The 22,889-nt window shown below is 40.9% G+C and overlaps 5 protein-coding genes across 5 annotated transcripts; all 5 read right to left on the reverse strand.

Moving 5' to 3' along the window:
* Positions 1-208: 208 nt before the first annotated feature.
* On the reverse strand, positions 209-1,998 carry LOC137738035 (protein SLOW GREEN 1, chloroplastic). The gene has a single exon (XM_068477639.2). It carries the CDS (start codon positions 1,393-1,395, stop codon positions 376-378), a length of 1,020 nt encoding a protein of 339 aa, XP_068333740.2. The 5' UTR covers positions 1,396-1,998; the 3' UTR covers positions 209-375.
* Positions 1,999-2,025: 27 nt separating this feature from the next.
* On the reverse strand, positions 2,026-4,997 carry LOC137736408 (PPR containing protein). Its single transcript, XM_088683241.1, has 8 exons — positions 4,865-4,997; positions 4,259-4,679; positions 3,800-4,162; positions 3,523-3,685; positions 3,234-3,360; positions 2,887-2,952; positions 2,443-2,703; positions 2,026-2,293 (listed from the first exon to the last, which is right to left on the reverse strand). The coding sequence occupies exons 2-8, from the start codon at positions 4,584-4,586 to the stop codon at positions 2,192-2,194; spliced, it is 1,410 nt and encodes a 469-aa protein (XP_088539367.1). The 5' UTR covers positions 4,587-4,679; positions 4,865-4,997; the 3' UTR covers positions 2,026-2,191.
* Positions 4,998-6,300: 1,303 nt separating this feature from the next.
* Positions 6,301-10,749, reverse strand: EMB2794 (Tetratricopeptide repeat (TPR)-like superfamily protein). Its single transcript, XM_088683065.1, has 3 exons — positions 7,158-10,749; positions 6,850-7,016; positions 6,301-6,655 (listed from the first exon to the last, which is right to left on the reverse strand). Exon 1 carries the CDS (start codon positions 9,791-9,793, stop codon positions 7,403-7,405), a length of 2,391 nt encoding a protein of 796 aa, XP_088539191.1. The 5' UTR covers positions 9,794-10,749; the 3' UTR covers positions 6,301-6,655; positions 6,850-7,016; positions 7,158-7,402.
* Positions 10,749-14,506, reverse strand: LOC137737095 (zinc finger CCCH domain-containing protein 17-like). Its single transcript, XM_068476461.2, has 3 exons — positions 14,101-14,506; positions 13,173-13,283; positions 10,749-13,035 (listed from the first exon to the last, which is right to left on the reverse strand). The coding sequence occupies exons 1-3, from the start codon at positions 14,254-14,256 to the stop codon at positions 11,071-11,073; spliced, it is 2,232 nt and encodes a 743-aa protein (XP_068332562.2). The 5' UTR covers positions 14,257-14,506; the 3' UTR covers positions 10,749-11,070.
* Positions 14,507-16,054: 1,548 nt separating this feature from the next.
* On the reverse strand, positions 16,055-19,836 carry LOC137735897 (uncharacterized). Its single transcript, XM_088683478.1, has 6 exons — positions 19,543-19,836; positions 19,204-19,339; positions 18,210-18,887; positions 17,290-17,659; positions 17,029-17,110; positions 16,055-16,422 (listed from the first exon to the last, which is right to left on the reverse strand). The coding sequence occupies exons 1-6, from the start codon at positions 19,570-19,572 to the stop codon at positions 16,219-16,221; spliced, it is 1,500 nt and encodes a 499-aa protein (XP_088539604.1). The 5' UTR covers positions 19,573-19,836; the 3' UTR covers positions 16,055-16,218.
* Between the last annotated feature and the right edge of the window lie 3,053 nt (positions 19,837-22,889).

Below are 22,889 nucleotides of genomic sequence, written 5' to 3' on the forward strand. Positions count from 1 at the left end.
TATTGAGACTTGCAACATAGATGATTCGATTGTTGAAATTCGATGTGAATTCTATCCCACAATTAATCTCCACTTAAAAATAAAAAAAAAAAAAAAAAAAAAAAAAAAAAAAAAAAAAAAAAAAAAAAAGAGGGTCAATTCCCTTAAAGGGCCTACTTTCGTATATGTGTTTAACAACTTGATGCTTCTTTGGATGTAAAACCATATATTATGAAGTAAAATTATTAAGGTGCAAAATTTTTATTAACTGGATTGAAATGTAACAACAATGTGTTAACTTGTACAACAAGTTATTTTCTACTTTCGAACACGTCTCAAATTCAAAACAACAGATGAACAAAATGAGTCCTTCAACAGAGGCAGACCCTTAAAACCTCAATTCTCGTCACTCCCGAATACCTTGACTCTCGACAATGGCTTCCTCAAGTAGCCATCCACCTCGAACTTCTTCGGCAAAAGCTGCCGGTACTTCTCAAACTGCTCCGTTGCCTCCGCATTCCGATCAAGCAAACTGTAAATCATCCCACGGCAAAAGTACGGCCGGAAGTCTTTCGGGTCCTCCTTTACCAATTCATTGTAGCTATTCAATGCGTCATCCACATTCTTCTGCAGGAACTGAACCTGCGCCATTATCAATTTAACGTCTCGAGCCTCCTTCGCCTTGTTCTCCTCCTCCGCAACCTGCAATGAATCCTCCAATCGCTTTATCACGGCCTCGCCTTCGCCGCAGCGGTCCATCAGCAGGGCGTTCTCGAACAACGCCTCGAATGACAAGGGGTTCGAGGCGAGTATTTCCTCGAACACTTGGCGGGCACTTTCGTTTTCGCCCATTTCGCTGAGAACCCTAGCCATCATGAATTTCCACTCGGTGGCAGAGGGTTGCGCCGCGACCAAGCGCTGCAGGATCTTGAGCGCCTCGTCATCCTCGCCGTTTTCGAGCTTCTGCTGCAGAAGCGATTTCAGGGCATCGATGGCTTCCGAATTCGAACCCAGGAAGTCGGACAATGGCGATGAGGATTGGTTGTTCTCGTCATCTGTGACCTGGGTCGGCGCTTCTTCGGTCAATGCAGGCGGAGGTTCGGCTCTAGCGAGCAAAGTCGAGGACTTGGTGGTGAACACGGCGGCGGTGACTCCGATGAGAATGGCCGCTTTGGCGTAGCGTTTGAGAGTTTGGAGAATCGGGTTCGGGTTGCTGTGGGAGTTTCCTGTGAGGAGGCTGCGGTGGTGGGGGGCGGAGGAGGAGGCTGTGACTTTGAGGGCAGGGACATTGTGTGAATTGTGGGAATTGGGAGGGGCAAAACGGAGAAGATAAGGTTGGGTTGGTTTAGTGGGAAGGTGTTTGTATTGGAAGAAAGAGGAGGATGAAGAGGAGGCGAGAGTGGAGGAGGAGTTCATGGTTGAGCCGGCGGCTGAGGAGTTGCGGAGATGACAAGTATTGAGATGTTTTGTTCGGGGTTTACGGTGGCGGGTAGTGGTGTGTCAGAGTGTGACTTTTACTCTGTCTGACGGTTTGGTCATCCATGCAAGGGCCAGGGCCACTCCCATTAATCATCAAAGTCCAAATAAATAAGCCCAATTTCGAACTACGTTCGGTTTGATCCCGAAATGAATACGTAGGCAATCTAGTACGCATTTCTAGATACAACTGCAAAATCCAGATCACTGAATTGAACTTCTGATTCATTCTGAGTCATATTTATTAAGAACTATGAGTGACTTGATTTTATTATATAAATCCGTAGATAATTTGAGATTTTTCTCAGAGCACAACCGCAAAATCAAATTAACCCACCATCCATTTTCAGTTAGAATCAAAAGGTTTCTCCTCGAAGCGAGTGAGGATACATATTTGTTTTGAATGGATCGAACTCGAAATTAATAAAACTCGATGCATATGAATAAGTCACATCTTTATGGTAATTTATTTTTCCATGGCGCAGGCCGTTTGCACGGAGGCTGGCATGCTTGCTTTTGAGATGGCGGACGGCCAACGTAAAGAAGAAGGAAACCGAGAAGAACATGTCGTTGCCAAAGTTAAGGAAGTAAATTACGTTATCATGGTGTACTTTGAGCAATGTAGGCATGAAATCGATCTTCTTTGAGTACTACATAATTGCAATGCTAAATATATTTACAGCAAAATAGAGAACAAATGTTACATGGCTGGTTTGTGGAGCGTCTAGAGACCGTATTATACTCCCAACCTCTTAACGCCGCATTCAGAGCAGAACTTGGAGGTTTCTCTCAAGTACGGCGCCCCACATTCATCGCAAAACTTGGCAGGACTGGATGGCTGGAAGAAAATATGATCAGTAAGGAACATTTCTGATGTGGTTCGTCAATATATGCTTCATCAGATTAGACAATCTTCATTCTAAACATAGCGAAAACATCAAGAGATGAAGGTGAATTAAAAACACAGCATGCGAAAATAGAACTCACCAACACATGCAAACGTCCCCCTACATGGCCTCCAGTGAGGGGTTGTAAGCAAACCATGTGTTGCGACATGGTTGGGGAATGGTGAGCATGAGCGATTTCAGGCAGGTGAGAGGTAGCACCGCATTGATGGTTTTGAGAATAATGAACAGCATGCGGACTTTGGTTGATGGATTGGTGATGAGTCTGGTGCTGAAACTGAGGCTGGTGCGACAAGGGTTGCATATGATGCTTACACGAAGGAGTCGTTTGCTGATTCTGTGGCTGCCAAAAGGAAAAGGATAAATCTCCGTTCTCGGATGGACAAATGTTTTGCATGTACAGAAACACACGGAGTGCCAAAAACAATCTTGACATAGGCTGACGATGCTCTTCTCAATATATTGACAATACAATCAAACACAAAACATTCTTGCACTAATCATTAAGCCTAAAAATAACTCTTACTTCACTTGCGGAGCGGAATCCCTGAGCAGCAGCCAACATGGAAGAATTATCAGTGCCAGGAAATGTCTGAAAAGGATAATTAAGAGGATGAATCGATAACTCCACAGTAAATTTCCTTCTATAAGTAGCACAAAATTTAAATTTCCTTCTCATGCAATCGTAATTTTTGGATGAACTCAAACATGACCAAGTGGAGAAAGACCTATGTCATTACAAGTTAACAGCCAACCACAGTTTCAGAACGTTCTTTACTGAGCTGCATTCTTCACGGTTGATCTGATCTTAAATTCATTGTAAAAGTTAATGAAATGAACCAAGTATTGTAAAATAAACCACATCAAGCTTACAGGTAAACTGGCGATACTATTAGGCGAGGAGTTTGATGCAACACGTCTATACTTGTGTCTTGGAGAGTAGAACTTAAAGTCTCGAGCATAGACTGCTACTTCATCCCGACCAGTCAACCGTTTGAACCTGTAGCAAAGAGCACGAAAATGATGAAAGGAAAAGATTTAGGCACTCTTAATATGGAGTGTGGTAAGCTAACACTGCCCAAAGAACATGTATTGCCCAATGGAAAGCATTGATCAAGTCTTCAGAAATGGAAGGATCATAAAACATATCACACTAACTTACCACTCAGCATCATCAGTAGGCATCCTAGTAGGCTTTTCAACAATATCCAAACCATTGACTACCACAAAACGAACTCGCTTCTCTTCTTGTATGACCAACTCTGGAAATCTCGTCCTCGTTTCAACGGATGTGGCCAACTCTCTTCTTCTAAATGTACGCGATCCTTCAGAACGATACAGGCAAATCAGATAATATCACGAAAAAACGACAAGATTCATTAGGTAAATTGGATTCAGCAATCAGCATAAATGTTAGTGAGTGCAGAGAAACTGAATACCTTTTTTGGGAAACTTCTTCGCCAAGCATCTGTACAACCCACCAGATGCTTCAAGGGCAACCCCAATTGTCTTCTCTCGAAATCCACTCAAGCTTGAAAGCCTAATATTCGCATCGTTAACCAAAGTTTGGTACACATTTGCCACATACATCAATGGCAAAGCCAGCCTGGGGTCGCCTTCATACCGCACCTCTCCAGGCTTCCTCTTGTTTAGTTTTTCTTGCCCAGAGTGAGACAGAGCACCATTGTACTCAGCAGAAGAAGCAGCCTCAGAATTAGGCACTTCAACCACATGTTCACTAATAAAATGATCCACAATCAGTTGCAGAAACCGTGCCCTAGCCGATTCGATAGGCGAAACATCTGAATCCAATCCAAATCCAAACGGGTTCGAATCAAAATCCAAACTTAGGATCACAACTACAAAAAAAAAGGAAGAAATTGTGTAAAAGTTGTTACCTTGAAGTGACAAGAGACAGTAGGGAGCCCTGGAAGTGGAAGAGCCGCCGCCACTGCTGGCGGAGCGATCGTCTTCAACTCCAAGGCGAACCGAGTGAAGAGGCAAAGAATTGGTATACGCTTCGTGCATACAGCCGTCGACAACGGCGCCGGAGCCGTCGTCCTCGCGGAGGTGGGTATCTTCAGCGACGGAATCACCATCGATGGAGTCGATCTCTGCGGCGGGGCGAGCAGCGTCGGCGGTGTTGAGGTCGTGAAGAGCGTTGCCAATATAGGAATTGGCGGGCGGCGATCTCATGGCGTAGTGCTGCTGGATCCTACTCCCCATTTCTTCAAATTTCAGTTCAACAACCAAAGCCGATAACAGCCGTCCGAATTCATCATCGCCGTCGATTCTGGACAGTAAATATCGAATTGCGAACTGCAAAGCAGAGAGTGGGAGGAGGAGGAAGACATTGTGCTAATTAGGGAAGAAGGTGGTGGTGGTGTTTAATTAGTGATTAGTGAAGTTCATTAGCGGATTAGTGGTGTGCTGTTCGAAGGCTAATTAAATTTAACGGCTATACAGACGACTGAGGAACGAGAAATCCAAGGCTGAGACCTTACCTCCCCAAAAGCGGTTTCCGAACCTCACTCCGATCTCCGCACCAGCTTCCAAGCCAGGTACACGGCTCTTGGCTTTTCGGTCTTCTTATATGACTTCTTGTGGAAGAGGTGGAGGAGGTGGTAGTTTTCCTTTAAATTAAGCCCAAGCTTGATTTAATTTTTAAATACTGCTAGGTAGATTAACTTTTTAAATATATACAAATCATGTGATGTGTTACTAATGCAAAATAAGCACATCAAGTAATCATGCCCCTTATGCGTTGAGCGACACACGTGCTATAATAACCGGGACAAAGGGTCGCAATCCCGCTAAGGTGAGCTAACTCCAAAAACCTATCTTCGGTTTGGATTGTAGTATGCAACACGCCTACATGAAGCCAAAATCGCTAGTAACTGTCAATCAATCACACAACAGTGAATTCGTTCCCAAGCCTTGTGAACATCGCCTGTCACATTATGGGAGATATCCATGTCCGAAGGCGGGGCTAGTTACTGGAGTGAAGTCGTAATGGAAGGTGCAACTAGATCACCTCATTTTCACATCAAAAAAGAAGCGAGCTACATCTTAGTTAAACTTAGGGATGGAAGTCTTTCTTTCGTTTCTCAACAGTGAAGACTAAGCTCATGAGCTTATAATCCTAGACCAGAACAAGTTTATGAGATCCCCTTTTTTACGTCATATGTCCCTCCATGTGGTGACATTGGGGAGTAAAAAAATGAAAGATAGGGATGGGGTTTCCCTCACTTTTGGGAGGGCTATCAGAGCGCGCCTGATAATTGCTCATTTTGCCTGGGTTGACAGCTCTCAACCACATGGATAGTACAGTTTGGTCATCAGGGATTTGGCGTACTTCTCCTATTCAAACCAGAGTTTGAAACCAAACTTCTACTCAAAATGATAGATAGGGAGATTCAGGTGAGGTCTACGCCCGACCTTGACCTATGTTATTTTGAGGTCATATCTAGTATTTAAAGTTTGCCTTGATTTGGTACCACTCTCGCGGCCCATCTAAAACAGTGCTTAACCCTAGATGTCTAGTTAACTACTATGCCTCAACGTATTTCGGGAAGAACCAATTAGCTCTGAGTTAAGTGTCATTTCACCTCTAACCACAACTCATTTGTTGATTCTTCAACATCAGTTGGTTTGGACCTCCATTTGGTTTCACCCAAGCTTCATCCTGGTTGTGGATAGATCACCTGGTTCGAGTCCATAAGCGCGACAATTTTCTTATTAAGACTTGTTTTCGCTACGATTCTAGTGGGTTCCTTAACCAAGCCAATGCCTATGAGTCGCCCGCTCATTCTTCAACAGGCACGTAGGGCAAGAGTTGTGTGGGCCTGCTTTTAGAATGCCTAAAAATGCGTTTCTAGCAACAAAAGGGCTTCCGTCTACGTTTAGCGGAAACTCAAAATAATTTTCGGTAATAAAAGCGTTTTCTAAACAAGCACTTTCAAGGTATTTAAGACTTGAAAGTAATGATTTATTAGTAGTGAAAGATAAATCTGTTTGATTTATATTGGAAAAGTAGCAAATTCCTACAAGATGATATGCCACCACAACCTCCGTGAACACTGAACACTACCCTCCAAAGTGTTCACACTACCTTACTTCCAACACCTCTGGTGCTGCCATCGCCACCATTGTTGTCTCCATCATCTAACTTATCCCACTACCATGGCAGTCGCCACAGCCGACCACATTCCCCCACATTGTGATAGCTGATTCTGCTGGTATATTTGCCCCCATGACCACTGACATCGTTGTTGCTGCTGCTGCTGCCTCTCGTCCTGCCATTTTTAACCTAGATTAATAAAAATAATAACAAAATACAATATGATAATAGCCCGATATAGCCAGCCAAAGCCATCTTCCAAAGCACAACATAAATAATGGACTAAAGTAGAGGCAAAGGATTGCAAAGAGATAGAGCTACTTGAGGACATGGCCATCTAGGCTATAAGATGTCGAGTGAAATTTGCACCTTGCTAGTCAAGCATTAGCTTCATCGAATTTAACTGAGTCTGGTCAATCATCTCTCCTTGTTCTGCATATTTTTCGAGTGAAACTGGATTACATAACAATGCCTTCCAATTAAGCTATTCCAGCTCCAACATGTTATCCAACAATCACAGTTTCAGGATACTGCAGCTGGACAAGTTGAGAAGGAAATGTAAGAAAAAATTATGAATTCGAGAAGTAGTTTATAAAACTATCTCAACATTCAAAAGTATTTGCTAACTTATTTCATAAAGGCTACAGAGGGAAGAAAAAAATAATAATAAACCTCACCCTGGGAAAAGATTAAAGATTTTGAGCATCGAAGATTTTTCCTCCTCGGACCAAAGAGAATCTTATATTATGCCTCAACATTCAACAGATAGCTGTCATATTTCACCCGTCCGTGCAGACACCAGTTCCCAGTCCTTGTGTTCAAATACTTCCAATTAGAAGAAGGCAAACCATTCCTTGATTCTAATTGAGATACTCAACACATACCAGCCAACCAAGGGTGGATAACCAATTACCCCATCGTCTCAAGTTCCTGCATTAGGAATCACGTGATCACGAGTTCCAGATATTAGACCCCTGTTTACCATTTCAATCTGCAACTCAATGGCTTCATCCAGATTCCCTAGCTTATAGTACTTTCTTAGCAGACTAATGCAGAGAATCTCGTCAGGAAGGATACCTTTCCCAATCATCTCATCAAGCAACATTTTTGCTTGTTTCACCTGGCCAAACTCAGAAAGCCCCCAAATCAAGGAAGTATATGCATACAGATCAAGTTCCATACCGATTTCTCTCATCCTCTTTTGAATGCTCAAAGCTTCTTCAAGATTTCCATGCTTTAAGTTTCCATCCATTAGAGTGGTGTAAGCAGCTTTATCCGGAATCAAACCCTTATCTACCATTTCGTTAAAGAGCTCCTTAGCTGCTTCAATGCAATTATTTTTACAAAGACCATCAATTAAGGCTGTAAAAACTGCTACATTGGGTTGCAAACCAAGGTCCGGCATCGTCCTAAAATGACTAGTTGCCTCTTGGAACAATCCCTTTTTGCACAAACCATCAATTAATGCACAATATGTTACAACAGTGAGCTCAATACCATTGTCTCGCATTTCTTGTATAAGATTAAGCGCCGCCTCGGTTTTTCCGGCTTTGTAATAAGCATCCATAAGTGTTGTGTAAATGAAATGATTTGCAGTTAATCCATAACCCTTCATTTCCTTGAGCACAAGCTCAGACTCTTCAAGCTTATTTTGGGAGCAAAGACCCCAAATGATGGTTCCGTAGAGTAACAAATCTGGTTTAAAGCCCTTCCCCTTAATTTCATTCCAAATTTCCATAGCATTTTCTATCCTCTTGGCTTTAATATATCCATGAAGAAGGGCAGTACATATTTGCTGGTTAGGAATTATTCCAGATTTCTGCACTTCCCTAAAGACTTCTTCTGCTTCGTCCATCCTCCCGTCTTCACATAGCCCGTCAAGTAGAGCTGTATGGGTTACAATGTTCCAGCTAATCCCTGCCTGTAACATCTCACTTTTCAGCTTCAGTGCTTCACTCAAATTCCCAGCTTTACAATTCGCATCAATCAATGAAGTATAGGTGAACTCATTAGGTAAAAGACCAACTCGTTTCATGTCCATAAAAATCTTGACTGCCTCTTGCATCATCCCTTCCTTGCAGAAGGCATCAATTAAAGTGCTATAAGTTATCACATTTGGCTTCAGCCCATTATTATTCATCTCACGGAGAAAATTCAAAGCTTGGGGCATTCTCTCAAATTTACAACAACAATTAATCAAAGAATTGAAGGTTATTGTGTCAGGTTCACAATCTGCATCCTTCATTTCTTCAAATATGCGAACCGAATCATCTAATAGTCCAACCTTCCCATATCCATCAATGAGAGAATTATATGTCACAACATCAGGTGTAAGGCCCATCCGTTTCATTTGTGCAAATAAGGAACTAGCAGTATCCAAATCGCCTTCTTTGCACATATAACCAATCATTATATTGTACGTGAAAACTGATGGATTAATCCCAGCCCCAAGCATATCCTTAAAAAACTTCCTTGACAAATTGCCATTCCCCGGCTTTGATAACCTACGCAAAAGCGCATTACATGACCGCACTTTTGGCAAAACTCTAAACTTCTTCATCATCAAGAAGCACTCACTTGCTTCCTCAAGCATTCCAACCTCAACCAAAACACCAAACAATGCATCGAACACTCCAAATCCCAGACGACAAACATTCCTCGTCAACCACAACACATCAAACACATCACAACCTGGCAATGCCCGGCTCAACAAGACCAACTCTCTAAGAACTTGATGGGCATCAAAATACATTTTAGCAAAAAACAGTATGTGAACCAAAATACAATAAGACTCAGTAGTGTGGCGAAACCCAATTCGGGTTTTTGCGCACTTGAACAATTTCAACGCCAACTTGGGATCACCCTTCAGTTCCACCAAAAACCTGGACACCCAAATCGGCGCCAATGCCGAATCAAACAAGTTCACAATTCTGGGATCATCCCAGTAATCGTGTTGAACAATTCTACTCAAAGAATCAGTATTTAAACTTTCGGGGAACGAACTGGGTTGGGATTTGGTGACAAACGGGAAGCGAAAAATGCATAAGAAACCGGTGAACCAAACAAATGGGCAAGCTATAAGAGAAGTAGCATGCGATGATGATGAAGTTAAAGAAGATACATTGATAAAACGGCAATTAGATGGGTACTGAGGAATCGAAGAGAGAGGGCTTACTCGATACGATGAGGAGGAGGAGGCTCTGCAACCCGTTCGGAAGAGATTGCGAAGAAACAGCAGCATCTCTGAGAAGAAGGAGATGAAGAAAAATAAAGAGGAGAAGAAAACGAGAGCGGCCGCTTCAGTGAGCTTCATTTTTACAGAAGAGAGTGGACCTCCATGGATTTGCAGATGAATACGAATAATGGGCGCTCATAGCTCGTGCGGTGAAGAAAACGAAGAGGAAATTGGAAAATGTTTGTTTAGGGTTTAAGGGTTTTGAGGAAGTTGGAAGCTTTGGGGATGGACTCTCAAGTCTCAACTGATCAAATGAGCCTGGCTGCAAGAGAATTTACCGAGTACAGAGGCTGACCCGACAGGCCCGACCCGTTTTTAGTCTCTTTCAATAGAACCCACTTTAAACCACTTTTTTTTTTTTTTTTTTTTTTTTAGAATTTTAACAAAATACTTTCGGTACTATTCATTTTTAATGAAAAACTATAACTTTACTTTTCCTTGATACTATTCATCACACCTTTATTTGTCGTTTTTCATTAAAATTAAAAAAAATTTAGACTTTTCGTTAATTTTTTTCTTTTTGGTTACATTGGGCCCGAAGCTCAAGCAGAACCGCTGAACAAAAAAAAAACATCTAACTCAAAGGGCTTACACAAACAGCCCGAGTCCTCACAATCTCGGAAATATCATTTAAACCCCATTTATGCTTTGACATCTTAAATTTATTTTTATTGTTAGTCTAAACTACTGTTAATCGTCTATAATTTTACGTGAAGAAGATTCAAAATTCAATACAAAGAAGATACACAAGACAAACGATTCACAAAATATGAAAACCGTATGCAATATGAGTTGTACCATCAATAGTCGGATGATACTCAAATACACTAAAACCCCGTAACATTGTGACAAAATCAGACCGACCACCGTCCAAATGGGCATCCAAGTATCATTCCTAACTAACTGACCAAACTCATGTATGCTAGAACCTAAAAGAATATTCTTGCTAAAAATGAATTTGTAAGCATCATATCAACCCATGCAAGGGAATAAACAATAGAAAGATAAATGGAAAGGGGGGAGGAAAAGTAAATGAGAGAATAAGAGAGAAATCTTATTGAGATTTGAGACCATCTATTGTTACACAGGCTGCAGCCATGCACTCAAACAAGCACAGCAAAATGCCTCAAGCACAAATGGATAAAAAAAAAAAATTCCCATTAAATCAGATTTAAATACAACGAAACTGTTTCGATTAACATAACAGAGACAAAAAGGCCTGCTAATCCCTACTTCTGTTAAGAAACCAGAGCAGCCATGTTTACTTAATCAGTACGTTTAAAAGTCCTTCCACGCTATTTGTCGAAGAGCCGTCGATCCTCTTTCCGTTGCCCTCCCCCTTCCCCTTTGCCCAATCACGAAAACATGACACCGATCTTCTTAGCAAAGTCATCCCCGTCTTCATCTTCTTCCAGGTATTCCTCTTCGCCCTCTGCATTTTCACCTTCTTCATAATTATAGTCACCCTCATCCCCCTGCTCGTAATCATACTCTCCTTCCCTCGGATCTTCACCTTCGATTTCATTTTCCTCATAAATCATCCCCTCTTCGGCCTCGGCCTCGGCCTCTCCAACTTCATGTCCTTCTGAAGATTGACCAGGAGCCACGTCAATTTTTTCACCTTCAGTTCCAACTGCATCAGCCGTTGCAAGCTTGGGCTCTTCCTTCGCTGCAGGGGGCAGACTGTTATTCATCTCTGTAACTACAGTCTGGGAGTTGCCTTGATTGCTCTCCCTGCTTTCTCTCTGATTATTGCCTCGTTTGTCGTGGGCAGAAGATTTCCTGCTCCCAGAAGCTGCTGCTGCTTCAGCTTCTCTCTTCCTCTTCAGAATTTCACTGAGAGGCTTTGGCCCTTCAAATGAAAGATCACCTACCGCAAGATTATTATTATCCATCACACTTTTCCGTTTTCCAAGGTAAGATTGCTCCTTATTTTCTCCATCTTTCACAACTTTCAGATCTGGAAGACGCTTTGGACGAGAAAAGTCATCACCTCGGTCATCCATTATCTCTCTCCTAACAAGAGGAGCACCAAAATTTCTCCTCTCATTATTGTAGTCCTCTTCCGCCCTTCCTTTAATTCTGTCTCGAAGCCTTCCTTGGTGGGAGGATATCTGAGGCCTCCTGGGTGACAATCTGCCTTGACTCCTAGCTCTGTCAACTTCCCTTTCTTGGTGCAAGTCACTACCATTGACTGGAGAAGACCCGCCTGGAAGCCTTATTCTACCATGAAGACGACTACTACGGGAGCCCTCATGTGGGGGCAACTGCTGTGAATCCCTAAGAGGACGGTTGTTCCGCTCCTCAACATGACCATCTACTACATAGTCATGGCTGACGATGGATCTCAGACCGTTTACCCTCCTATGCTTAGATAAACGATGTCGCAGATCTAACTCATCAATGTTCTCTGGACTCTCAGATTTGCGATAACCCCTCCTCTCAAGACGAGCAGGACCCACTAACTGTCTCTCAGATGAAGCCCTGTGCTGGTCCCATGCGTATTGCCCTTGCATGCGATCATAAGGGTCATAGCCTTGTGGGTCACAAAACCTTTCTCGATCGACATCAGCCATTGAAGTGTAATCAACAGGACGGTCCAAATCATATTCGTTCACAGAATTCAAGTTCCTTCCCTCATGACCTCTTGTTCTTCCGAACCGATCTTCACCGTGGTAGTAATCAGAATCTCCGAGCTCATCATCTACAAGAACATCAAATCCAGGGGAAGACTCCCTCAAATGCTCATCAACATCCTTCACATTTTGAAAACCATGATAATCTGAAACATGAACCTGAGGTAAATGATTGGCCTGACTTGTTGAGCCTCCATTGATAACAGGGGGAACACTTGTTGCCTTGTATCTGAGAGCCTCATCATCCAATGCTTTCGTTGACAGCACATTCCTCTCAATGCTAACTCCATTTCTAATTGGTGCAGTCGGAATTTTTGGAGCTGGTTTAGCTTCAGGAGGCACTCCAACAGACTTTGCAACACTTGCCTTGGGAACCTTCAACTCTTGAGTGCACTTTTGAAGGCCACCAAAAGCCTTCTTAAGACCTGAAGGCTCCGTACCGTGGGGAGCAGCTGGTGTCCGCAGAACTTTACTATTAGCCATAGGATTTGGTCCGTGAGAAAAGGCACATTTTTCACCCTTTAAACATTGCCCCTTTTGGAAGAAAATACAGGGGACTGCTTGTTTACTTGGGTTATAAGCAGCATGAGTTGCAGGCGTTGTAGGCGTAACCCCAGGATGTGATAGAGACAAAGAAGGTCCAGCAGAATTTGCAGCTGGGCTTCCTAACAATCCATCAAGAGGCTGTAGAGGAACAATAGATGGTAAGAAACAATGTCAGATAAATGTAGTAAAGGTTTACAGGCAAGAAGGAACATTCTTATACAGGTTTAAACATGAAACAAATAAATTTGGAAAAATAAGCGAGAGAAAAGACTTACTGGGTGCCGAAACGCGCATTTCAAATTCAAGCAACTGCCATTCAACCAGTACCAGCAATCCCTGGGGTTGACACGAGCATATTCACTGTGTCTATATTCACATTCACTTCCCTGTCAATGGAGCATCAATGAGGTTAGCATGGAGGAAATCAAACCAATACTGGTGGTATATTAGTACGGAAACATGCTTTTTGGCTTTACATAAGGACACTTCAAATAACTACCTCAGGAATTCACTAGGCCACGTAACGAAGGATAAACACCAAAAACTAAAGTGAAAAAAGACACACCATACCCTATGACATAAAGGGACATAAGTATATTCCATATTATGTAACATACTAACTTTTCCCAGCTCAGAATCAAAAGTAACAGAGACAATGCAATCAAGCAGGCTACCAAAAAAAACTTAACATGCCCCAAACTGTTAAAAGGGGCTTAATTTTGAGCTTCAAGCACCATTTTCAAACATAACTTCGCTCGAAATAAGGCTTATCAATTAAATCAGCCCTAAAAGCAAGCTCATCGAGATTCTAAGGCCTCGAAACCATGATTGATTCTGGCATTGAAACTTATCACATACATAATCCAGCAGCAATTTAACATAATTAGCCCTTGGGACGTACAAATAAATCTGAGACAAGGGTTTTTATTATTTTCTTTAAGTATAGGAAAATCAGAATTAACTAAAGGAACACACTTTAATCTAAAGAAATTCTTGACATCGAACATATCCAGAAAACCTAATTCCAATCCCCTTCAATTGATATCCAAATTCCATGAAAAATTTAAATCTGAAACTTATAGCCGGAATTACATCACACTTTCGGCCCATCCCAAAAAGATTTTACCAGAAACGAAACCCTAAACCCTAAAATTGAAGGCGAGAATACCCAGAACAAAATTCAAATCAAAACAAAGGGCAAACCTTTTTGCATGTGAGAGGCGACGCGAGAAAGTAGACGCAATCCGTGTTCCTCTTCAAGGCCTCCTCTTCAGCTGAAGTCTCCGGTTGCTGCGCCGGTTTCTGTTGTAGCTGCTGCTGCTGTTGTGGTTGCGGCTGTGGATGTGCGCCGACTACCATGGCGATTGTTCGGTTGAAACTCCGGCGTATCGTAACGGAATCAGATCGATTCCAAGCGAGGGAGAAAGAAGGGGGAGGGGGGAGAGAGAGAGAGAGAGAGAGAGGCCGATCCAATCTTGAAGAAGAGCCGCCACAAAAATGCGCAAGCTTACAGAGAGAAAGATTGAGAGAACGAGGAAGTGTATGATGATGAGGATTTAAGGTAAGCGTTTTTTTTTTTTTTTTTTAATTTAAAATAATAATAATTGATAATAATGATAATTTGGCAATAGTGTTATACTGCACATATTTCTCATCATAACCACTCTCATTTTTCCCATGCCTAATGGCTTCCAGAGTAAGCCGGTTCAATAGCAAGAAAATTTGAGCGTAATACTAGTAGACTGGTAAGTTTAATATATCAAATGTATGAGTGTGGTATCATATTAAAATCAAACTCAGAATGTCTGATTTCTATATGTAATTATCAGTCACCTGAACTATTATGAAGGGCCTGAGTGAAAATTTCCGTAAAGATCTCATTTCCAATTTCGTTTAGATATGTTTACTTACTTGAAATATGTGAAGTTATGAATAGAATTCTTGTACACGAAAAGAACACATGTTTGCTTATTTAGAATGAGAAAATTTATTAATTATGAATCGATGAGGTTAGAAAAAATGAGAACCGAATCTAATCTTTCTCTTAATCAATCTAATTCCGAATAAGTTTTGGATTTCAAACGCTAATGTTAGAGACAAATTTGTTTTATTTTATATGTATATGTAAATGTGTAGAATATGATGAATACCATACTCATATAAACATCGGAAGTCGGAAATACAAAATGAGATAATTCAAGCGCTCGTATTAATGAGTGAATTTAAATGTGTTATATGTATGCCGATTAAATATATCTAAGATTATTAGAACCACCTTCTCCCTAAAGGATGCAGTATATGATCGTTTTACTTATCAATAAATTTTTTTTATTCCGCATATTTTAGAAAACACAATGTAAGCCAAAAATCAAAACAAACCCAATACTCATATTTTGCGCACACATGAAAAATGAAAAGTCAAAATAATTTCAATGGACCTGGATTGTCAATCCTCTTCATCCCATACCCTTCCCATCCCCTCCTATTTATGTGGTGACGCTTAAGCCATGTCAACATTTTATATTTCTATTGTTTTTTGTCTTATTATTTCTATAAAAAAAATCAATATAAAATGTTGACGTAGTTTAACCGTAACCACATAAATAGGAGGGAATAGAAAATGTATGAAATGGGAAGGGTAGATAATCGAGGTCAAATTTCCATACCCATTCGAGCCAAGCCAAGTAAACACTCATGTCATTTGTAATTATGTTGGTAAGTGCTTTAGGCGACATAGCGACTTACTTGTTTGTTATTTTGTGACATGGATACGTAAGACACTATTAACTTCAACATCCATAATTTTTGTTTCGCAAAGTGGTTTCGTTTCTGTTGCAATTTGGAAAACCGGACTTCGCTGCCTTTTGGAAGCGGTAAGTCTTAAACTGGCTGTTTACCCCTTCACGGTTCCCGCAAGGGCAGTGCCACTCACACACAATCATTTTTAGTTCTCACTCGTCTCTATTTTCGATCATAAGATCGAATGAATTGAAGAGTATAAGAGGTAGAAATGAGTGTGTGAATAACATTTTCCTTCTCACAACCGCGATGAAATTACTTTTTTCTTAATCGGAATCCAAATTCGTCAAAAACAAAATGTGAAAGGCCAATATTACCCTTTTCTGGTGCAATCCAAACTTGATGGTGCAAATTGTAATTTACCCAAAGAACAAATAAATTAAGCAAAGTGACAACATTACCCTTCTCTTGTTGATGATACTTACATTTGAGTACTTGCTGACTTTTATAGACTTGAGCCAAATCAAGTGTGTACGTTTTTACATTAGCATGGACATACATTTGCAGAAAGTGATTCCAATATCAATAGCACCAACCCCAACACCAAAATGACGACGGTATGTGACCGGTTTTACGAATATACTCTGCTTGATGCTCTGCTTTTGCTGCTTGCTGGTTTCTCTTGGCCTCTGCCGCAGCTCGCTTTTCTTGAGCTTTATGTCTTGCAGCTGCTAACTTGTTCATAAGCTTACCATGAGCGTGTCCTCTTATCCTTTCAACCTCGACCTGGAAGCAATGACTGTCTGCTTCAACAAACTGTAAAGGTTCCAAGAGAATGCATAGATTTACAAGTTCAATGTTTTGACGGTTTTCTATGTTTACAGGACGTGTGCACTCTTTTCAAGTATCCGAGCAAACAAGTAACCAATTAACAAGACATATGTGATAAAGAACTACGTGGCCCGAAAAACTCAACCTGATACAAGGCTGGCCTGCTGTTCATTTTTTTAGTTGTGACAACAAAGACCTAAAGCTCTCACACAACACAATGACCACATGTCCACATTGCATTGTGTCATAATGAGCAGGTACTATAGGGTTTTTCGGGAAAACCTGAAGAAGTCCTAGAAGTGCATTCTTCATTAGGACCCACCCTCTTGCAGTTTAGAATGGTCAGTGTTTATGTTCCAGGTAACATTGGCTAATCTTAAATTTTGGATGATCAGTCCAGCCCGGCTGGCCAAAATTGGATATTGTTTTGATGTCTAACAAGAGTTTGTAAATTACCCTATAGATTTTTTCTCAAAAATAATAAAAAGAGAGAAAATATGATATTTGGAACACAGAATGACTGGCCCAAGAAGCTTTCTAACAGAGAGCAACTTAAGGTACCTCGATTTTCCTCATCTCAGCTTCTGTTTTCGCTTTCTGATGGTTTTCCCAAGCTTGAATTTTCATCTCTTCACGCTTGAACCTGGATAATTGCATGGCCACATGATCACTCCACAATTTGAAAATGCAGCATAAATATCAATGTGTCCCTAAAAATCGAGTGTCATCATCTAACAGTCCAGTTACAGTAGTACGAGATGGATACTGTATTAAAAATAAAAAAATTTAAAAAAAAAACAAAAGAAGGTGGCATGAACTAACCTAGCCATATACTTGGCTTTCTCGGATTCCTCCCATGCTGCTACACGTGTCTCAATAACACTTGTACCCGGCTGTTCTTCCGGTACAGTTTTCTGTGACGCGGATGCATCCTTATCCTCCTCTTTGCTAGCCCAAGCAGCGATGTTCATGTTACCCAGCTGCATCCCAAGAACCATTATCTCTCTCCTAGTTTTCATTTGTAACTCCTTTTCAGACAACTCCTTGTTAGTATTTTGATCAATCGGAGATGAAGCGGGTGCAGCTTTGCTAGGAGTTGATGGACTTGAATTATTAGGACTGCGAATTGGTGTTGTTGCCCCCACGGGAGTTCCAGTCCCGGAAATCAAGCTGGTGCGTAGCGGGAATTTCACTCAATTCGGTGTTCTAGAATGTTTTTTTACACTTTCAGTAGGAAATTTCATTCAACGCTTGAACATTTTAACAGTCAATCTCTTCAGTACAACATTTTGATACATACCATTTTATTATAGAAATCCATTCCCAATTGGAACTGAGACGGTGTCCATCTTGTCCTTTAGGGAGTCTGGTGTGGGAAATGATTTGAAGAACGATGGGTTTGTTCTCGTGTAATTTCATATTGTTAAGTGAGGCCTATCAGAAAGAAACTGCTTTTATAATTGTTTATAACACTCACAGATCTTCCTGCCTTCTTGTAAATTAACTTTCATGTGCAATACTTTACAAAGTGAGCTTTAGACGACAACTTGGAATTAACTAGCTGCACAATTTGCATATGATTTCGCAGTCAATCTTAGCCAGCATGATTCTTCTACAGCCTTTCATGGAACAACAACATTTATTCCTCCTCCTTCAACAGCAAGGTCGGTGTCAATGAGAGATATGGGGACAGAGATGACACCTATTGCTAGTCAGGAACCCCAGTGCTGAAAGTCTTATTCAATAAATAAGGATGCAGTTATGAAACAAGAAGAAAACCACATTCTTACTTGCCAACTCTCCGACAGAGTTCTCAACCATGAGCACCGACTTGCCATATGAATCAGCAATGGGGTATGGATCAGGCTCCCAACTTACACACTTCTGCCCCCCACTTTCCATCTTAGGTTGGCTTGTGTCAATTCGTTTCGTATCAGGTTCTTCAAAAATATCTACTTTTTGATCTGGAACTTCAACAACAACCTTTGTGCTACTGCTCGATTGTCTACTCCCATAACCAAAGCTACCCACCTTTCGCAATCCAACTCCTTGCCCACCCTGCATTTGAACCTGTCCCATCTTTGGCCGGTTCGAAGTTGGGCTCGCTATCCACTTCTGCGCATCATCCCATTTGGACGGCGCTGGTTTGGAGAACGGGGCAAGAGGCACCCTTTGTGGGGCACACTCTGCCTTCTGAAACTCAAACATGGATGCGGACACACTCATAGCATCGCACCCACTACCATAATCTAAAGAAGGGTCTTCTTGGTTCCTAATTCTTGAATTGACTAATGTGCTATCCTTCAATCGCTGGTCGCTACCCATCACCGGGCCTAATGAGTCAGCAGCATTCGAAGTCGAGCATTTGGGAAGAACACTCACAACATCTACATCTTTGCAGTTATCAGATGCACCACCCCCTGCAAGAATCCAGTCAAACATCGAAAGGGTAAGACCATCAAGAATAAATTTCACTAATTCTGATCTGTTGACCACAAAGTATCATTTTTTTTTTTTAAGTTTAATTAGGCTAGCACTCGGCTACAAGCAATGGTTAACTACTTTCTGTTTGTTTCCCAAGAAAACTGAGGAAAATTGAAAAGAAAATACGAAATTTGACTACTTTCTGCTAAACCGGAATCGCCACAGACCCAGTAGCTAGCTTAATTCAAAGACCAAGAAATATAAGATTCAAATAATGACTGATTAATTTAAAAGGGAAAATAAAGAGCTAACCAGCTTGATCATCAAAGTCAGGAGGCTGAGATCTCAGAGTGAATGCAGATTCAGTATCTTCATTCTCCTTCCTCTTCTTCTCTACTCCCAGTAGCATACTCCTCTGCTTACCTGGGGAAAATCCCCCACCGCCCACCTGCACTTTCAAATCCCCAATAAGCGATCCGATAAACTAAAAAATGGGTCTTTGTTTTTGTACCCAAAAAATGAGAAAGCTAAAAACTTTGAAGCAAGTTCGTGAAATTGACGGATAAAGAATGAAGGGTTTTGGAGAAAAAAGAAAGAAAATGTTTCGAGTTTTGCACATTAAATTTGAAAACGATGGAATGTGAGAGGCACCTGAGGCTTTTGGATCCTTTCGTAATCCATGGAAATGTGAGGGTGACAAGATCATGCAAATTCAACGCGTTGGTGTAGAATTTCACTCAATCATTCTCTCCTTTCCCCTCTCTCTCTCTAGGAGGAAGGAGGAAACGAATGAATGAATGCGCGGGCGAGTGAGTTTGCTTTTGCTTGTTTTGAGGAAATTGAGAGTTGCAGAGAGAGAGAGGGCCGTACACAGATTGCAGTGAGTGAGGGAAGGAAGGAAAGTCACGTCGCAGTCAGTCGGTCTCACTCACTTTCGCAGGGACTACTTTTTTGAAAACCAACGAGCCGATTTTATAGAAGCCTACAAGAGGCAAACAACAGAACAATACCAAGCAGTGACAAGGGATAGATCACAAAGACCCCCCACCTAGTAGAGGCGTCACCCCCATCACCACCACACCTAAATTAATGAGGACAGGGTAGTCCATCATTGTTCAATACAAAGACCAACGAAGATGGGGGTCTATCGACCCAGACAACATCACACATCTCCGGAAAATCAACCGACGCTAACTCATGCGCCACACTATTATGCAGACAACATAAGGCTTTGGACCCGCTGAACCTGAAAGTACAGTTTTAAGATGCGTTTGTTGAATCGGATTTAGACTGTACTAAACTATATAGTAATATTTTATATTATTTATGAATTATTATTAATATTTCAAAAATCTCATTCTACACTCCAGTGTATTTTTCTTTTCAATTATAAAAAATTTAAAATGTCAAATGAGATTTTTGGAATGCTAATAACAATTTCCTATTATTTAATGCATATTTATTATTAATTCACCTTTTACTTTTGTACTCTTGAGAAGCTGAAAGACTACCCCTCTCGAAGTTTTTTTTTCCCCATTTCTTCCTTCCTCCCTCTTTTTCTTGCAAAACGTAGGTGTAAAGCTCATTACAAATCCTTCAATACAAGCTCATCATTTTCACCCCTCTCACCGACATTAAGCATCTCCACCTTCCTCATCCTCTTTTTTCAAAAATTTTCGAATCTCTCTCCTCCATCTGATATATGTGTTGGCTTCTCCGCCTACAAAGCCATCTCAAAAATTTCTGGCAATGGGTGGATTTTGAATTTTGGGGTTGGATTTTATTTTATTTTATTTTATTTTTGGTGGTTAGATTTTGAGGTTTGCGCGGTGGGTGGGGCTTTGTTTCAGATCTGGGCAGTGATTAAAGGGTGTTGCAGAAGAGCGCTTGCAGACGATGCAGCGTGCAGACGATGCATTGGGCAAACGTAGAAGGTTTGGGGACAGGACTAGCAATCCTATACATATTAGGGGTCCTCGATAAGACTACCTAGTGGAAGACTTAATCGGTGCAAGTCCGACTTAGTCTCATTATGATAATCCTTGTTCGTATCAAACACCGAGTAGCAATCCCAGCTAAGCCAATCCAATCCAAGGAAGTTTAGTGAGAGAAAACAAACGCCCCCTTAGTCTTTTAGCTTCTCAACCCTACTTTATTTGGTTTGACACAACACGAGAAATAACTCAGACAAAAAATACAAGAAAATCTCTCACAAGAACTCCTTGGATTATTTATAAGGTTATAAATAATTTGGGCGTGGGTTTGGTCTTTTCCTCCTTCTTCTCTCCTTCTAAGTTCTAACAACTAAAAATTTGATTCACTAACACTATTGTTTATTATTTTTATTGTATATTTCGACTACTAGTTTAATCGAGAACTTTTATATAAAATTTCATACTTAATAGACAATTAGGTTAGAAATAATGTCAATATTAATAGATAATGGTAAAACGGCACTCTAAATGATGCATAAAAGTAATGAAACATTACATTTTCGCGGAAAAGAAAGAGAATAACATCTTTCTAGTTTCTCTCTTTACTGAAACCCTAAACACCAACCCAATATTCTCTTTCACCGCCGGTTCGAGCCTTTGGCTTAGGTGCAGCGACAACCCACCCTTCTTTTCTTCTCCTTCCTTTTTTCTCGCAGCACGCTACACCCTCCCATTTTTCCTCCTTTTTCCCTCCCATCTCCTCTATTCTTTCCCTCTTTTATTCCTTTCCCTTCTCTTCTGCATTTTCCTTATTTTCCTCCCCTCCCATCTCCTATGCCCATTCTATCTTACAACTTCCCACCCCTTTTTCCTTCTTATTTATCGTCTTCCTTGAGCATGGTCTCAATAACCCTAAGCTTGTTTTAGATTTGGGCTTCATGCTCTTTAACCGACGTTTTTCACCTTTTTTACTGCTATCTGTTTGTTACTTTTCCTTCCTCTCTCCTCTTTAGCCGTGATATTCAATCACCACCTTATCACATGCTCGGATATATGGGTTACAATCTGAAATTGGGTATCAAATCCATTTCCCTCTCTCACTTCCCCTCCCCCAATCGGCATGCTATATTCCCCTTGAGACCAAGTATTATGTGGCCTCCATCCAGTGGCAAAGCCAGAATTTTTAAATAATAGGGTCATAATATCAACTAAAAAAGCTTCATTGAGCTACTTCATCAAGCACCTAGTAAGCACTTGCTAATTCCTGTCAACATATGCCGAAAGTTTATGCCAACATATGTCGACAACTACTATTATTTGTAGCTTGTAGATGGTGGATGCATGATACTGTGGAGTAATATTGAAGGTTGCCAAGTCTTTTTAACTAAGGTATTTCATCGAGCACATGGTGTGCACAATAGATCGCACAAGAAAAGAGAAAATGAAGACAAATGTGATAGAACAAGTAGAAGAATGAGGTTGTAATTTAGTTTGTCTTAGCTGTTTATAAGGGTCATATACAATACACAAACAATTTTACATGAAGTTTTTTAAGTTATTGGGGTCAAGGGTAACCAATGATCCCATGTTGGCTCCGCCACTGCCTCCATCACAGTAAAGATATTTTACATACTCCTTAGCCTTATTTTCTATCCATATGATACTTTCTTTGTATATATTTGCAGGGATTTGTGAAGGGGATTTGAATCTGATATCTACTTTCTCAGTTTAGAGTTTGACTTTCTTTGAGGATATGGCAGCAACGGCAGTTTGGTCTATGCTGCATCATATGCCTACATGCCTAATTTTGTGTGAACCTGTTGTATCTTGAGTTACAGTTATTGCTTGAGCTTTTTACCTTACCTACTGTTTCTCACGAGAGACCTTTTGGTCTCTCTTTCTTGTACTAATTAAGTACATTCGTTTGAAAAAAAAAATGGAAAAGAAAGAATTCGAGACATCAACACAAATGATTTCGTCAAATGGTTTATGCATTGAATTAATGTGCAAAACACTCTTCAGATGACAATCACACTCATGCGTAGTATGTATGGGGATAGCCCT

This window comes from Pyrus communis, chromosome 13 (genome assembly GCF_041283825.1).
Source record: "Pyrus communis isolate YQ-2024b chromosome 13, ASM4128382v1, whole genome shotgun sequence".
Classification (NCBI taxonomy): Eukaryota; Viridiplantae; Streptophyta; class Magnoliopsida; order Rosales; family Rosaceae; genus Pyrus; species Pyrus communis.

What these genes read in the sequence shown, in the direction of transcription:
- LOC137738035 (XM_068477639.2), bottom strand. Translation starts at nt 1,395, where the DNA reads ATGAACTCCTCCTCCACTCTCGCCTCCTCTTCATCCTCCTCTTTCTTC.
- LOC137736408 (XM_088683241.1), bottom strand. Translation starts at nt 4,586, where the DNA reads ATGGGGAGTAGGATCCAGCAGCACTACGCCATGAGATCGCCGCCCGCC. An exon ending in GAAGAAGTTTCCCAAAAAAG is followed by an intron (nt 3,686 to 3,799) that starts GTATTCAGTTTC and finishes ATCGTTCTGAAG; the next exon opens with GATCGCGTACATTTAGAAGA. An exon ending in CCTACTGATGATGCTGAGTG is followed by an intron (nt 3,361 to 3,522) that starts GTAAGTTAGTGT and finishes TCTTTGCTACAG; the next exon opens with GTTCAAACGGTTGACTGGTC.
- EMB2794 (XM_088683065.1), bottom strand. Translation starts at nt 9,793, where the DNA reads ATGAAGCTCACTGAAGCGGCCGCTCTCGTTTTCTTCTCCTCTTTATTT.
- LOC137737095 (XM_068476461.2), bottom strand. Translation starts at nt 14,256, where the DNA reads ATGGTAGTCGGCGCACATCCACAGCCGCAACCACAACAGCAGCAGCAG. An exon ending in CGCCTCTCACATGCAAAAAG is followed by an intron (nt 13,284 to 14,100) that starts GTTTGCCCTTTG and finishes CTCCATTGACAG; the next exon opens with GGAAGTGAATGTGAATATAG. An exon ending in AATGCGCGTTTCGGCACCCA is followed by an intron (nt 13,036 to 13,172) that starts GTAAGTCTTTTC and finishes GTTCCTCTACAG; the next exon opens with CCTCTTGATGGATTGTTAGG.
- LOC137735897 (XM_088683478.1), bottom strand. Translation starts at nt 19,572, where the DNA reads ATGGATTACGAAAGGATCCAAAAGCCTCAG. An exon ending in AAAGGATCCAAAAGCCTCAG is followed by an intron (nt 19,340 to 19,542) that starts GTGCCTCTCACA and finishes TTGAAAGTGCAG; the next exon opens with GTGGGCGGTGGGGGATTTTC. An exon ending in CTGAGATGAGGAAAATCGAG is followed by an intron (nt 16,423 to 17,028) that starts GTACCTTAAGTT and finishes CATTGCTTCCAG; the next exon opens with GTCGAGGTTGAAAGGATAAG.